This window comes from Chenopodium album, chromosome 14 (genome assembly GCF_948465745.1).
Source record: "Chenopodium album chromosome 14, dcCheAlbu1.1, whole genome shotgun sequence".
Taxonomy (NCBI): Eukaryota; Viridiplantae; Streptophyta; class Magnoliopsida; order Caryophyllales; family Amaranthaceae; genus Chenopodium; species Chenopodium album.
The window spans coordinates 17,914,702-17,930,280 of NC_137847.1; the positions used below are offsets into that span (position 1 = coordinate 17,914,702).

Genomic DNA, 15,579 nt, shown 5'->3' on the forward strand with positions numbered 1-15,579 from the left:
TCGACGGAGTAAACCGCATTTCCTCCCTTGTTTAGAGAATCTCTCTCTCCTTCTTGCCAATCCATGTGGTGCCTCACCACATCCTCAATTATCTCTATGACTTGCTCATCCGTCTTGTTCATAATCGGGCCACCCGTTCCCGCATCCAAGCTAGTCTTTCCTTGTGGGCTTAAGCCCCCATAGAAAATTTGAAGCACTTGATATGACGGAATTCCATGGTGAGGGCACTCCCTTTGATATTCCTTGTATCGTTCCCATGCTTCATATATGGTTTCACTAGCTTTTTGACGGAAACCTTGGATCAAAGCCCTTGCCTCGGCCGTCTTCTTTTGAGAATAGAATCTTCCTAAGAAAGCCGTGGTGACCTCGTCCCAAGTTCTCAAGGAGTTAGGCCTCACCTCCTTCTCAAGCCATTCAAGAGCCCTTCCTATCAAAGAAAAAGGAAATAGCTTTAGTCTCACAAACTCTTGAGTTACCCCATTTACCTTGATCGTGTTGCAATATTTTTCGAACTCGTTCAAGTGTGCAAGAGGGCTCTCATGTTTTGCTCCACTATATTGCCTCCTTTCAATCAAATTAATCATTGCGGGCCGAATCTCGAAGTCATTGGCTTGAGTAACGGGTGGAGCAATGCCGCTTGAAGCTCTATAAGCTCCCGGAGTTCCCAACTCCTTTAAAGGTCTTTGAGGTGGTGGTTCCGCATCACCCATTTGATCTCGATCCTCCTCGAAATTGGTCTCTCTAGTTGGGGGAGTAGTAAACGGCCTAGAACCGGCTCTCTTTCTCCTTCTATAAGTTTGCTCAATCTCGGGATCGTAAGGTACCAAGATCCTTTTATGAGTTCTGCGCATACACTCTCAACAAACGCAATTAGTAACAAGGCTACAAGTGTAGCCAAAAAGAAACAATCTTTTTGAATTTTTTTTTTTTTTGTTTTATGGTGAACTAGACTCAAGTAATCAATTAGCAATCAACAACACCGCTCCCCGGCAACGGGGCCATTTTGATAGGAGTTAGAACGGTCGCACATTCCACACTCAATCAAACACATTTATTAACAAACACCTTACAAACCAAGCATAATGACAAGTAAGAGTTCGGTCCACAAGGAACGGGATATGGTTGCCAAAGATCTTAACACTTAAGCTAATTCGAAGTCAATGGTGAATTGGGGTTCGTCAAGAAGACAAACAAACTATGGTTCTAAATCAATGGATTGAGGACACTAGGGAATGGGATCCACTCGACCAAGGCAAATAGACAAACGGGGAGCGAAATTGATAAGATATAACAAGGACAATATGTAAGATCAACCTCATGCAATTAGGAAACAACTCACACTACTAAACTTAGATTCCTCATTAGTTTAGCAATAGAAGATACATAATCAAATTGCAATAAGTAATGCCATGCTTCATTCACATTTCCATGTCAAACTAAGCATATCATGCTATCAAGCTCCTAAATCAAGGGTAGCTAATCCTATCATTGAAGAACTAACAAGCAATCTCATATAATCAATTTAATTGCAATACAAACATCAATGCTTCTCCCACATTTGCATAATTAACCCAAAAGGTTGAGCTTCACCCAACCCCTAGCAAGTAGACTACTCACAACTCATATTTATCAACATGCAAACAAGTATTAGGGTTCTAACTTCTTCAATAATTGGGGAAAAATGATTAAAAATTGAAATAACTATCATCCAATTACAAATTATCAAGAACTAAGAAGGTCTAAATATCATGCAACAACAAATAAAATCAGAAATTAAATGGAGAAAAGTAGAAGGAAGTTACTAATTGAGGCTTGAAATTGTTGAATACAAAGTGCCAATCTTGAGAAACAAACTTGAAACCAACTATTAAAATGATTGAATTGATGAAAATTAAGCTAAATTAATTAAAAGGAATGTTTCAAACTAAGAGGAGTCTCTAAAAACTAGGCTATATCTCCCTCTTCCACAAATGAACTAAACGGGAAGTATTTATACTCCCCGAAACACATAGGGAAATCCGTCAAAAGAAAACAAATTCCCAGCGAAGGAGCGCCCGCTCCACCTGAGGAGCGCCCGCTCCACGGCTAGGAGCGCCCGCTCCAGGTTGCTGCACGCCCTCTCCAGCTGTCTTCAGAATACAAGTGGTTTTGAAAGTTTGGGGAGGAGCGCCCGCACCTCACAGGTGCACGCCCGCTCCTTACAGGGTGCACTTGGCAGTAAGTTTGCAGGAAGTTTGGAGCGCCCGCTCTTGAGAGGTGCACGCCCGCTCCAGCAGGAGCGGGCTCTCCTTTCTCTAATTTTCTTGCCTTAGACAAAATCCATGCATCGAATGCTTGCCAAACTAAATCAATAAACCTGCAAAACATGGACAAACACAAACCAAGGAGGGGCAAGGCCAAGATAAAACATTTTCATTCAAAACGGGTTAGAAAGAGGGGAAATGAATGCAAAACCGGGTTTAAATTAACACAATAAGTGGTCAAATAAACCACTTATCACCCGATAATTAGCAGACCAGAACCAAACCATCCCACTAAACAAATGGACTTGTTTGTAACCGATTAGCTTTAAACCGAAACTGTTTCATTCCGAACGGAAACCGAAATGTCAAACCAGATTGATAGGAGTAGTACTTGTGTTATGTTGTGTTTTTAACACTCTCTTTCTCTCTCTCCTTATAGAGTGAGTACTGCCACTAATCCACTATTGCTTGCTAATTTAACGTGGAAACTCAAGAGATCAACAACAATTTGTGAAGATTGACCTTCCTTCTCTGACACGACTCATGGTTGTGGACCAAATTTATTGTAGTACTATTTGGCAAATTAACAACGTCAAACACATACATTGGATGAATTCTCTTAACACCTTAACTTTCATTATGGGAAATGTGGGTGACCGAGCATGTGAAACGCCATAAATATGAGTTGGCGATTATGCACTGTTCTTCATAATTAGGATTAACATGCTCCAATGATCTAATAGATCAATTGGGGTATCCTCAATGATTTGAATCCCTAACTCATACTCACCCTGGTCACCTCTACTCACCTAGTTTCTAGGCTAAAATTCACTCGGGGGGTGTTTGTTTAGGGGGATAAAAAGGGAGGGATATATAAGGATAAATGACAAGAATAGAAGAAAAGTAGTGTTTGTTTAGAGGGATAGGGATTAAAAGGGGGTTGAGGATAGGGATTAAAACACTCCCTTATCCCTCCATTTCTATAATTAAGGGGGTGGTATAAGGGGAAGGGATAAGAAATAGGGTTACTCTTATTGAAATTGAAAGGATAAGGGAAAGGGTAGAAGTTAGTAAGGGTACTTTTATAATTTTACTATTTATCCCTAATTTATTTTTCATACTTACTAAATATGAAACAAGAATTATTTATCCTTATCCCACCTATCAATTCCCTACCTTTATCCTCCCTCCTTATCCCTCGTATTTCTATCCCTCCAACAAAACGTCCTTGTTGAAAAAATGGTCAATGTTGGGGTAAATGGTCAATGTTGAAAAAATTATTCTTATTATCAAGGCCGCATTTAAACACTTTCTCTAGGTGTCTCTCACACTCCCACACAACAATGGCCGACGACCCCACCACAACGCCCTCCGCTGCCGACGCCGCCGCAACCGCCGATTCCACAGATTTAGCTCCACCGCAACCACTCTCGAAGAGTGCCCAGAAGAAGTTAATAAAGCAACAAAGATACGAGGCGAAGAAGGCGGAGAAGAAAGCTGAAGCAAAGGAGCACAAGAAGAGAGAGAAAGAGAGGAAACGGAAAGAATGGGATGAGAAGCTCGCAAACATGTCTTGTGAAGAAGAGAAGTTTAAATTGATTGAGTCAAGAAAAGGGGTTCGAAAGGAGAGAATGGAGCAGCGGTCTGAGGAGAGAGAAAAGAAGTTGGAGCGTCTTTCTTGGGCTAAACTTCATGGTCAGAATATTGTTATTGATCTTGAGTTTTCTCATCTTATGACGCGTAATGAACTCAATAGCCTTGTTCAACAGGTCTCATTCTTCTTTCTTTTTCTTGGAATTTTATCTGGGTGTCTTTTGAATTTTTATGTGATTATGTTGAATTTTATGAATTTTATTGGGTTTCATCTGAATTTCATTTCTGGGTTGATATGAATTGTAGTTATTCGAGTTTTAGGGCAATTTTTATTATACAATCAGGTATATCATACAGGCTAGAGCTTTATTTTTTTGCTGATTTGCTTAGATGAGTGAGGTTTTACTGTGTGTATGGTACACTCGGATTATAATGGACATTCTAGACTCTGGGGTTTCTGATGCTGTGCCTATAAGATCAATGTGTGCTTTACATTTCTAAATTTATATAACAACAACCATTTTGAAAGAGGAAAAAATAGGGGAATTTTAGGTTTTAGTAGGTAGACTACCTCATCCCCTGTCTTATGATGAAGTTTAACTTTTTGAAAATTGGAAATGATGGTAGAAAAAAGCTTACTGTTGCTGGCAATATCCATGTCTCCGTTTGAAGTACAAGCGCTGAAACAGATGCGTCTGCGTTTATAGACAGTCATGTGAAGCTGTCACCCAGCTTTTGTATGGTCACAAAGTAGTGTAGGATTCACATTTTGTTCAATGTTGTGCACTTGATCTTATGAGCTACTGTGCTGTTCTATCTTCACTTTCATCAGTATTGAGTGTATGATGAAAAAAGAAGTTATGTTTCATAGGAACCCTGAACTCTAAGTGACATTGAAAACTTTGCTGTATGCTAAATAACATTGAAAACATTGCGAGTTTGCTTGGATTTTCACATTTTTGATTTTGTTTGATTAAGCTTCCTTTCTCTGAACTCAATCAATAAATTAATGCCAACTACAGATAATGTATTGCTATGCAGTTAATAATAGGTGCACTTCCCCTAGTCATCTGTGGCTGACTGGATGCGAGGGCAATATGGGAAGCCATTTGAATAGAATTCCAGGATTTGATAAGTGGCTCATTGAGAAAGAGAAACAGTCTTATATTGAAGCTTTGCAAGATCAGAAAGAGAATCTGGTTTATTTAACTGCTGATGCAGAAACCATTTTGGATGATCTAGACCCCAAGAAAATTTATATCATTGGTGGTTTGGTAGATCGTAACCGGTGGAAAGGACTTACTATGAAGAAAGCTGAAGAGCAAGGCATTCAAGCAGCAAAGCTTCCTATTGGGAATTACCTGAAAATGTCCAGTTCACAGGTCAGTATTATTGTAGTTTGACCCCTCTCGTTGCATCAGCTTGTTTCTTTTGTTAGCTGTAACTAGCTGACCAGTTGTTTTTCTTTCAAATATCTTATTCCTTGTTGTCTACTTTGTTTGTTGGTGATTTGAAGTATAAATCTTCATTTGGATAGTCTGATGTGAACACATGTTCAATAGGCTTTAGGCTTTTCATTCATAGTTCACTTCACATATTAGTAGTTCTCATAATTGAATCATATAAGCTTGTTATTCTAATTGGTGTTATATTTCAAGTTTAATTTGGGCTGAAAGTTCCTTAAAAAGCAGAAACATGCTTAGTATATTATTCCATTCCAGTTTGATGCTGACTTCCTCAAAAGAAATACTAGTATCATATAACAATGTTTCTAGATTTGGGCAAAAATGTCTGATTTCTATGGGAACTGTAGAACAATAATGTCCTGAAACCTGTTATATGCTCATCTTGACCCAAACATGTGTACATTTCATAGACGATTTTCCTTTTCAGACTCAAAAATAAAAGTAATGAGTGTTTTTTTTTGCCCTAAATACTCTGTTGCTAAAAGAGAAAGCATTGAAACTTCTATTAAGTCAACTATTAGCAATAGTAAAAGTAGCTGATTTTAGCACCATCCTTTACCTAGAAACTTTTGTTAAAAGACATTTGGATGAGCATAGGAAATTCTCTTGCTTGGGGTCAGCTACATGAATTTTTACTCACTACTGCATTCTTCTAAATGTCATATACTTCTTGAGCTGTGAAATAGTGAGGTCCCTGCTCTTCTTTGGTCTACTTCTCCTTTTGCTGTCCTTTGAAAAAATTGTTTTTTCTATTTCTTCTTTTGCTAAAGTCATCTAAGATCATTAATTATGAACAATATACCAAACCTTGCTGCTAGTCAATACATATTCCAGCTAATCAATATTCTTCACTGTCGTACATGTTGAATAATAGAGTATTAGTAAGTATATATTTTGCCCGCATGATGGACGGTGGTTATAATGCTGCCATTTAAACCCAGAGAAGACGGTGGCTTTAGTGCACCCATTTGAACCAAGAGAAGATGGTAGCTATAGTGCACCCATTTAAACCCAGAGCAAGTATGTGGTATTGGCACATCTTAATTTTTATGATTATGCCATAATGTAGAAGCAAAGAAACCAAAAGACACATGTTGAGACCATGTGCTGGTGTAGTAGCAAGATGGAGAAGTATCTTAAGTCTTAACTTAGTAGTAGTCATGAGTAAACTAGCCAAGCTTCCTATTATTAGGAATCGTAACGATATTGTAGGCCTAAAAATGAATGCCATTTAGATTAATATACTTGTGCGGGAGAAGATTGTTGCTACGTTCATTAGTCTAAGAGGTCCTTATGATGGCTTGTTTGGTAGGTAGTAATGAATGGTGGTAATGAGAATGAAATTGTACATAAAGTTGTAAGAGAAATCATTTTTCATTCCCGATGTAATGATAGTTCAACCTCGATTATCTATTTTTCTTCACAAATTTTCATTACGTTCCATTACCACTGGGGGGGGGGGGGTTATTGGATGTAACGGACAATTCTGAAGAAAAACAGAAGTTTGGGAATGAGATTGCAAAACTATGGACACTATGCTGTAATTTACTTCCCAAATTTTACTCAAATTCATCCCATTATCGCCATTTATAATTGGCTACCACAGGGCACAGGTCACCAAATTGTAGTATCTTGTGTTGATAGTTGTGGTGATAAAAATCATCATTAAGAACCTGATTGGGCACTTAAACAGGACTCCATGTCTGTTTTAAATTGGTGAATGGCATTCGATTGTGGTGATTGCAACTCCTAGTTGTAGGGATCGAAAAGGGTTCACTACGACACCCACAATGTCACACACAAGACAATAAAACAACAATTCAATCTTATCAACCCAAATTATCACACAACCAAATCACCATATAAAAAAAGGCAATAATGCAGCAGCAAGCCATAACAGGAAGAACAAAATAGCAAACAACACACACTAATTATATGTGGAAAACCCCTTCGATATGAAGGATAGTAACTACGGGACCATTTGAGAAATTTACTTCTCCTATTGATAATTGAGGGTAAAATAAACCCAAATCAGCCATCTATAGATATGGGTGCTATTGCGTATGCTCTCTTTAGCTTAGTTCTTTTCTAAACGCTACTGTTCTTTATTTTTGAACAGTTTTTGGCTTTCTGCCAAGAAAAAGTGTTTGAAGTCTTTGAATTATTTAAGACCTATTAATTATTGCACTAGTATGGGGAAACTGTTTGCTTTATTCACAATGGCCTTAGCTTACAAATTATAAGTGCAAATACAAAATTTGGGACCCACTTTGCAGTATATCACTCTCACATTCTATACTGCCATTACTACCCATACAAGTATACAGCTCAACAAAATCTATCATGTGTCCTAAACCCCTTTTTTTCAAATTAATTTTTAGATTTTTTTGAAAATAATAATAATTTTATTTTATATTTCCTAAAAAACATTTACGACAACACTTAATTAAAAAGTACTAGTAATTTGATCTCTCTCCATCTACTAATTTCACACAAATTCTGGTCAACACAACATTAGTTAATGTTATGACTACTTTATGTATAAGCAATTAATGGAGTAATGAAGATTAGGAGAGAGAGAGTTAACTTGATAGACGAGGGATTACCCCTGGAAAATGGTTACTTATATAAATAAGTGAGATTAATCTTTGTATAGTCAAAAACAAAAGAAGAGGGGTTACTCGAATGAACAAATGGGGTTATTTTTTTAATTAATTGATGTTACTCGTATAATAAATTAGTGAAACTCTTATTGATAAAATATGGTTACCCTTATGGATGAATGAGGTTAATCATATTAATAACTAAGGGTTAATCTTATAAACAAACGTGGTCAAATCATGTGGCTATCCACATATAAGACTTGCTGATTACTGAATACACTAAATTGTATATACAAGACTCTTGTAAACAAAGTGCTCCTTTTTATACCTTTTTTTTTTTTTTTTTTTTGGTTGATAAATATGTTGTATAGTACAGAGATATTTAGGTATTCTAGAATAGAAAAGATTGAAAATAACTTGGCATTACTTGCACTGATTGACTCGTGTTTTTGTCATAAATTTCCAAATTTATGCCATTTTAGAGATTACTTTTAGTGCTTTAAGGGATGTATGTAGCAGTAGTGCATTACCCTACAAAATTAGGATTTGATGACCAATTTATATTGACTAAATTCCAATTTATTTAACCATTTATAAATAATAAGATCTAAGTATGACACATGCATTCGCTAGTTTCCATAACAGGCTATACAAGAGACTTGATCTAAAAGTGAGCTAAGCTTTAGAATATAGCAAAATCAAACCCATTTGATTTATTCTTTAATCAAGTTAGGTCTGCAACTGTAATGCAACTTCCTTTTATTCTTATCTGGCCAGATGTATTAGATGATAGCTGCAATTGCAACAAAAATCACTAGTTACTCATTCTGCTCAATCTTTTTGTGTTAACCACAAATTGACCTCCTGCTGTAGCTGGATGGAGATGAATAGATAGCACCCTTCCTACCTTTTTCATATAATAGCTGGAATTCTGATGCTGAACTTTGAATGCTTGTCCTTGTATCAAACGTCAGATGACAACACTAGACTTAATGTTCTCATCTATAACCATGTGTTTGGATAAAAAAAGGGGAAGGAAAAGAAGGGGAGGGAAGAATGATGAGTTTTTCTTCCAAATCTCTATTGTTGGAGAGGTCAATTTCTTAAAATTTAATCGCTCCATTTCTCTCTCCTCTAATTCCTTTCCTTCCTTATTTGTTATCCAAATGAAAGATGTTCCTCCCCTCCATTTCCCTTTCCTTTCTTTCTCTCCATTTCCTTCGATCCAATCCAAACAAAGGGTAAAACTAATAAGTACCATTTAAGAATTTGGACTCCTCTATTTTTCAGAAATTCGTAAAATGTGAGTTATATAGAATGTTAGTTATTATCAATGAGATTTGTGGAGAAACTTTGTAAAGTAAATGTCTAAACTAACTTGCCATTGCAAAATGTCTCAGAAACTTTTATCTTTTATCTTCTTATCTTAATGTTGAATAAAATCTCAAGCTAGTTAATGCCTGAGTCGTGTGTGGATTTTAAAACCGTTACATGATTGAAAAAAATTGGAATATAAATTGGTCATCAATTGCTATATATTCTAGTGTAATGCTATATGCAATCCTTGAAGCACTAAAAGGTGTTATAAATTTGAGAATTTATGATAAAATTACGCGTAAATGGGTGTAATTACTTCGAAGTTAATCTCAATTTTTCTTGTTATAGCATTTTCGTTTTTTAAATATCTAGCTTAAGTAAAATTATGTAGTATGCAATCAATTTTTCTTGAAAAAAAAAGTAAAAAATAAATATAAAAATTATACTATGGTTGTGCGTAAATTGACTATTACTATTCTTAAAACCTATTGGTTGATTATTTTAAATGCTTGGTCAAACCTCATTTTTAATTTTTTTTCTTTTTTTAATTCATTTTCTTTTTTTTTTTTTAAGAAAATTTATTTATGAATTTTCGAATTTTTTTATTTTCAGAATTATATTATTAAAATTACTTTTAATAAAATCCAAAAATAAGATTAAATTAAAAATATTAAAATAAAAAAATTGTTCTTCCATGTTTTTCAACGTTTTTCATGGTTCTTCATCCATGGATGAAATTAACCACCTATTCATGATCTTTATGCCTTAAATTCATTCACGCATCGACGGGGAATGAACACATGCCCCAATCTATAAATCTTAAATTTTCACTTTTTTCGATAATCTGGGTTCGTGGAGCAAATCTTGGAATAAACTGTAAGATATTCTTCAAAACCTTGTTTGATCCAAAAAAAACGAAGACAAAACTTTAAATCTTGTTTTTATATTTGGACTCACCAATATGCTTATGGGAGATTACCTATTATAAACAATTTTATTGTTTATTCATCTACAACCATAAAGAATTTTGTAATTATATTGAATGCTATGATTATGACTTTTGTGATTATATTTATGTTAACCACAAACAATTTTCATTAGATTATAATTACAAATTCAATTTAACTATTAATAGCTGATTTGAATTACATTGAAGACTTTAACATGTTAATTATCAACAAAAGTTTATGATTGTATACATTATACTTCCTCTGTTCTTTTTTACTTGACCTGTTATTTTTATCACGCTTGCCAATGCAAAACTTTAACGATCAATAACTTCAATTCTCCATAAATAAAAATCATTAAAGTTATATATTATGATAGTACTTATTGAGACGAATCTAAAAAGATCCGACATGAATATATTTTTCCTTACATATTATTTACAAAAGACGGTCAAAGGAGGGGTGATGAATAGTGTAAAAGTCAAAGCGGGTCAAGTAATAAAGAACGGAGGAAGTAGGTCATTACGTTATAAAACGATATATGCTAAACTTATGTCATAAAGTATTTATTTGAAAATGTGATTCTATTAATTAAATATCAATGAACGTCCTATGAATTATTTATTTAATCTGGCGCTAGTGTGATTTTTACGAATTAAAACAAATTATACTATAATACTCCCTCTGTTTTTAAATACTTGCTCCACTTTTCATTTCCGGCCGTTTTTAAATACTTGCTCCATTTCCTTATTTGGAAAACTTTTACAATATTTAATTTATTTCTCTCACCTAATGGACGGACCCAACATAAATCATATTTTATTAATTTCATATTCTCTCTTCTCCAATTATCTCAACTATTTTTGCTTTTTACAATTTTTTATTTTTCTACCTACCCCACTAGCTCCATATTTTATTACTTTCTCCAATTTCTCCTGAAACCCGCACATGGAGAAATGGAGCAAGTATTTAAAAACGGAGGGAGTATTATTTTCCAAAAAAAATAGCTAATCGACAATTATATATGATTAACTTAACAATTGAAGTCTAAATGTCTTTTAATATTTGACAAAAGATTGTCATGCCAAACTTTTACAAATCTTATAATACGTCAATTTAAAAGGATATTGTCATGCCAAACTTTTTATATGGACCTAATTTAGTGATCCTAAATTAGGTCCATAAAAAAAGGATATTAATTAGTATGATTCCCAAAACAAAAAAATGTTAATATAAGATTGGTTTACCAATCTTTTGTCAAATATTAAAAGGCATTTAAACTTCAATTGTTAAGTTAACCGCATATGTAATTGTTGATTAGCTATTTATTTTGGAAAACAATATTATAGTAATTTTTTTTTTTTATTATTTGCAAAAAGCACGCTAATGCTAGATTAAATGAAAAATTCATTGGTTGTTGTTCGTTGATATTTAATTTTTTCAATCACAATTCTAAATAAATACTTCATGATATAAGCTTGGCATATATCATTTTATAATGTAATGACCTATAATGTATACACTCATAACCTCCTGTTGATAATAACCATGTTAAATCTTCAATGTAATTCAGATTTATTATTAATAGTCAAATTGAATTTGCGTCGATGATCAAATGAAAAAAATTTTGGTGATAACATAAAAATAATCACAAAAGTCATAATCATAACATTCAATATGATTACATAACTCTTTGTGATCGTAGAAAATTAAATAATAAAACTGTTTGTTATAGGTAATATGTCCTATTAGCATATTGGTTAAAAAAAAAAAAAAAAAAAAAAAAAAAAAAAAAAAAAAAAAAAATTGAAGTTAAAATTCCATCTTCGTTTTTTTCTATCAAATAGGGTTTAAAAAAAATATATGTTACTATTTCTTCTCAAATTTGCTTGACAAACCCAGATTAGCGAAAAACTTAAAATTTTTAATTTCGATTACATAAAATCACAGATTTCGCATTCCTTGATTTAGATTGTCCAATTAAAATATATTATTCTAGGATTAAAAACCAACCCTGATTCGCAAGAACCTAGATTTTAGAAACCTTAAATTTCGCATATGTTGTGTAGATCCGAGCATATTTTTAATCTTCGTCGATGCGCGAGTGTATATACGAGACAAAAAACATGAATTGGTGTTTAATTTCATCTATGGATGAAGAATATTGAAGAATGTTGAAAAACAACAAAGAACCATTTAAAAAAAATAATTAAAAAAATAATAATCTTATGTTTGGATTTTATTAAAAACTGATTTTAATAAAATAATCATGAAAATAAAAAAAAGCTTTTCGAATAATAAAAAAAATTAATTTCCAGAAAAAAGAATTGATTTTAAAAATGAAAAAAATTTAAAAAAGAGGTTTGACCAAGCATTTTAAAAAAAAATAAAATAAAATAAAGAAAATCAACCAATAGGATTTAAGAATAGTGATGGTCATAATAAGGATGGCCATAGTAAAAACATCCGAGAAAAATAAAATTTACTGCATTTGATTATTAAGGTTAGTAGATAGAGAAAAAAGTAGTTCATAGGATGTAGATTGCTTTTAAAATATATAAAATTGATTCATTGTTTCTAAGATATACTCTATTTCAGTATATAATAGGAAAAATGGAAATAAATAACCCCAACTTCATCTTTCCAAAATAATCCCACCTTTAATTTATTCCAAAACAATCCCACCTTTGACATGTATTTTCTTTGAATGGTCCTTTTGATCTACAACTATTTTAAACAAATTCACCACCCTAAAAACCTTTTGCCACCTATAACCAGACCCATTGCTGCTAGCCCACCTTTGCTATTACCCTCACCCATTGCCGCATGAGATGCAACCCAGCCCCGCCTCCTGCCACCCCGAAACCCCTTGAACACCCCAGCCCCACCTTGAGATCCCCAGCACGCCGAAAAACCCACTTCGGAGTCCCTGCTAGTCACCACCGAAAACCCTGCCCTCATCCTTAAAACCCCAAAACCCGCAGTGTGCCAGTTACCCTACCCCACCTCAAAAAACCCTCCCCGAAGCAGTGACATAAACACACCACCCCTGGAAAGGGGAAGGAGAAGGAGACAGGTGTTAGGTTGTCGAGGAAGGCGGGGGCGGAGATGGAGATGGGGAGGGGAAGGGGGTGGTCGTTTATCAGGGGGGCGCAGGGATGGGGAAGGGTTGTGTTTTTCTTTTAATTATTTTTGTTTTTTAATTATTGAAAAATAAAATAGACCTGTTAAAAGTCAACATGTGGCAAACAACCTAAGAAAATTGGCTACCTGACGAGAATCGTTAAAAGATCCCTGCAAACTACATAAACTATGTTACTCTGACACCCTGCTGCTGTGTTTGCAGTCGGATCGTCCGAAACAACACCCAAATATATAGTGTCCTTATATGAAATTTTATGAAAACTAGAGTGTTGAAGGGATCCGACACCGTGTTAGACACAACACCCAATCCTAGTCTATGCAACATAGCCTGTTAAAAGGTGGGATTGTTTTGAAATATATTGAAGGTGAAATTGTTTGGAATATATTTAAGATTTGAAGGTGGGATTGTTTTGGGAGGTGGGATTATTTATTTCCATTTTTTCCTATTTAGTGTTGAACATCTCTATTTTGGATATTTGTGGAGAAACTTTATTTTTGAACTCCTCTATTTTCTGAATTTCATAAAATGTGAGATATACACCAAATTAATTGTTATTAATGAAATTTGTGGAGAAACTGACTCTCGGGGTAAAGTCTGAAGTTATCTAACAGACATGCCAACTGAGGACTTGCAATTAGATATCAGGACAATGAAAACTTTATAAAGTAATAAAAGTCCTAACTTGCAACCGTAGAATTTCCTGGGTACTCTTATCAACTTATCTTGGTGTTGAATAAACTCCCAAGCTACAGGAATATAAGCTTTCCTGAAAATATAAATTTATCATTTAGGGGAACTGGGGAAGTAGCTTTATTTCTGTACTAGCTGAATGTGAACAATATTGGTGCCTCTTGATTGATATGATAGCCATTATGTGGTAACACTAGTATATTTGAAACGCATGCCTTGAGATGGTCATTTCAAACAAAATTGGATCGCAGTTTACTTATTAACCCATGTGCAACCACATAGGAACAAGGATCAATGATATAGAGACTTAGTGAATACTTTTCTTCTAATGAAAAGGTAAATAATTTTTCTGTCTATACTTTAATTGTTACAAAATTGATTTTTTTTGTACGTACAGGTCCTCACTGTAAACCAAGTGGTAGAGATACTTCTCAAGTACTTAGAGGTGAAAGATTGGAAGGCTGCTTTCTTTCAGGTGATTCCTCAGCGGAAACGATGTGACACAGGCTCGGGTGATCATGATAAAGAATTAGAAGACGATGGGAAGTTAGAGAATGACAGTTGTGCAGAGAACCAAAAGAAAATGAAATTATCTGAAACAGATTCTGAGGAAAGTGAAAGAGCAGTGGAAAACGGTGAAAATGTGAAGGATAATGTATCCAAACTGAGGGAAGATGCAGATTCAGAGGTAAGTAAAAGGGAGATAGAAGTTGATAAAAGTGAGAAGGATAATACGTCCTTACAGAAGGAAGATGTCTGATGAATACAGAGTAACAATATGCTACTTCTTGTTTTTCTTTGATGTATTTCATTTAACCTTTTCTCCCCTTTATAGGGGGGATCAGTTTTGGATTAATCTAATTTTCCTCAACCCTGACTAATTGTGATTTGCGAGTTCCTCATTTTTCTTTACTAGAATGCCTTGGCGTTTGTGTGGTTTTACCTCTATCAAATTAAATGTGGCATCCATTGGGAATCAACCCCAAGCGCCAACAAGAATGCCTCCATCTGAGTTTGATGATGGAATTCGTTGGAAAACCAGGATTATATTGGCTAAGGCTATTGTCTCATTGGCAGATTACTGAAATTCTGAATACGGTTTTGAACTATTGATAGAAAATAATCTTGGTTTTCATTGCTTATAAACAAGTTGTACACTGTACGTAATTAGTATATAGGACTGAAATAATTAGTAGTTAATTATGATTTATGAGTGCGTAGCTGATTCTGGATTTAGAAGTTTGGCACTTTGGCTCTTCAGAGTATTATTAAAGATGGCATTAAATTACTTGATCAGATTTTATATTCATAACCTTCATGGCCGTGTAGTTTGAATTTAACGGTATTATAGTCTTTCTGAGATTGAGCCATTGCCTGTTCCATCTATGGTTAGGCTCTTGTGAGATTTTCTTAGACCTTTGTAAGGCTTTGGACCTTTGGTTGATTACCATTAACAGAAAGGCCTTTGAATTGACATTTGATGTTCACTTTCTGAATACATTAGGTTGTAGTTTTGAGAAAAGATTAACCTAATATTTAACATATCTTTTTTTTCCAACAAAAAAATTTAAAAAA

General features: G+C 34.3%; 1 protein-coding gene and 1 non-coding gene across 2 annotated transcripts; both read left to right on the forward strand.

The window, feature by feature from the left end:
- The first annotated feature begins 210 nt into the window (after positions 1 to 210).
- LOC145580321 (small nucleolar RNA R71) lies at positions 211 to 316 on the forward strand. Its single transcript, XR_014099387.1, has one exon. It is a non-coding gene; the product is annotated as a small nucleolar RNA R71 (small nucleolar RNA).
- Positions 317 to 3,546: 3,230 nt separating this feature from the next.
- LOC145579040 (tRNA (guanine(9)-N1)-methyltransferase-like) lies at positions 3,547 to 14,875 on the forward strand. Its single transcript, XM_081636320.1, has 3 exons — positions 3,547 to 4,012; positions 4,859 to 5,218; positions 14,402 to 14,875. The coding sequence occupies exons 1-3, from the start codon at positions 3,587 to 3,589 to the stop codon at positions 14,762 to 14,764; spliced, it is 1,149 nt and encodes a 382-aa protein (XP_081492446.1). The 5' UTR covers positions 3,547 to 3,586; the 3' UTR covers positions 14,765 to 14,875.
- Positions 14,876 to 15,579: the final 704 nt, after the last annotated feature.

Excerpts from the sequence above, each read along its gene's own strand:
- LOC145579040 (XM_081636320.1), top strand. The coding sequence starts at position 3,587 with ATGGCCGACGACCCCACCACAACGCCCTCCGCTGCCGACGCCGCCGCA. Across the intron at positions 4,013-4,858 it reads TCAATAGCCTTGTTCAACAG|ATAATGTATTGCTATGCAGT; the intron begins GTCTCATTCTTC and ends TGCCAACTACAG. Across the intron at positions 5,219-14,401 it reads TGAAAATGTCCAGTTCACAG|GTCCTCACTGTAAACCAAGT; the intron begins GTCAGTATTATT and ends TTGTACGTACAG.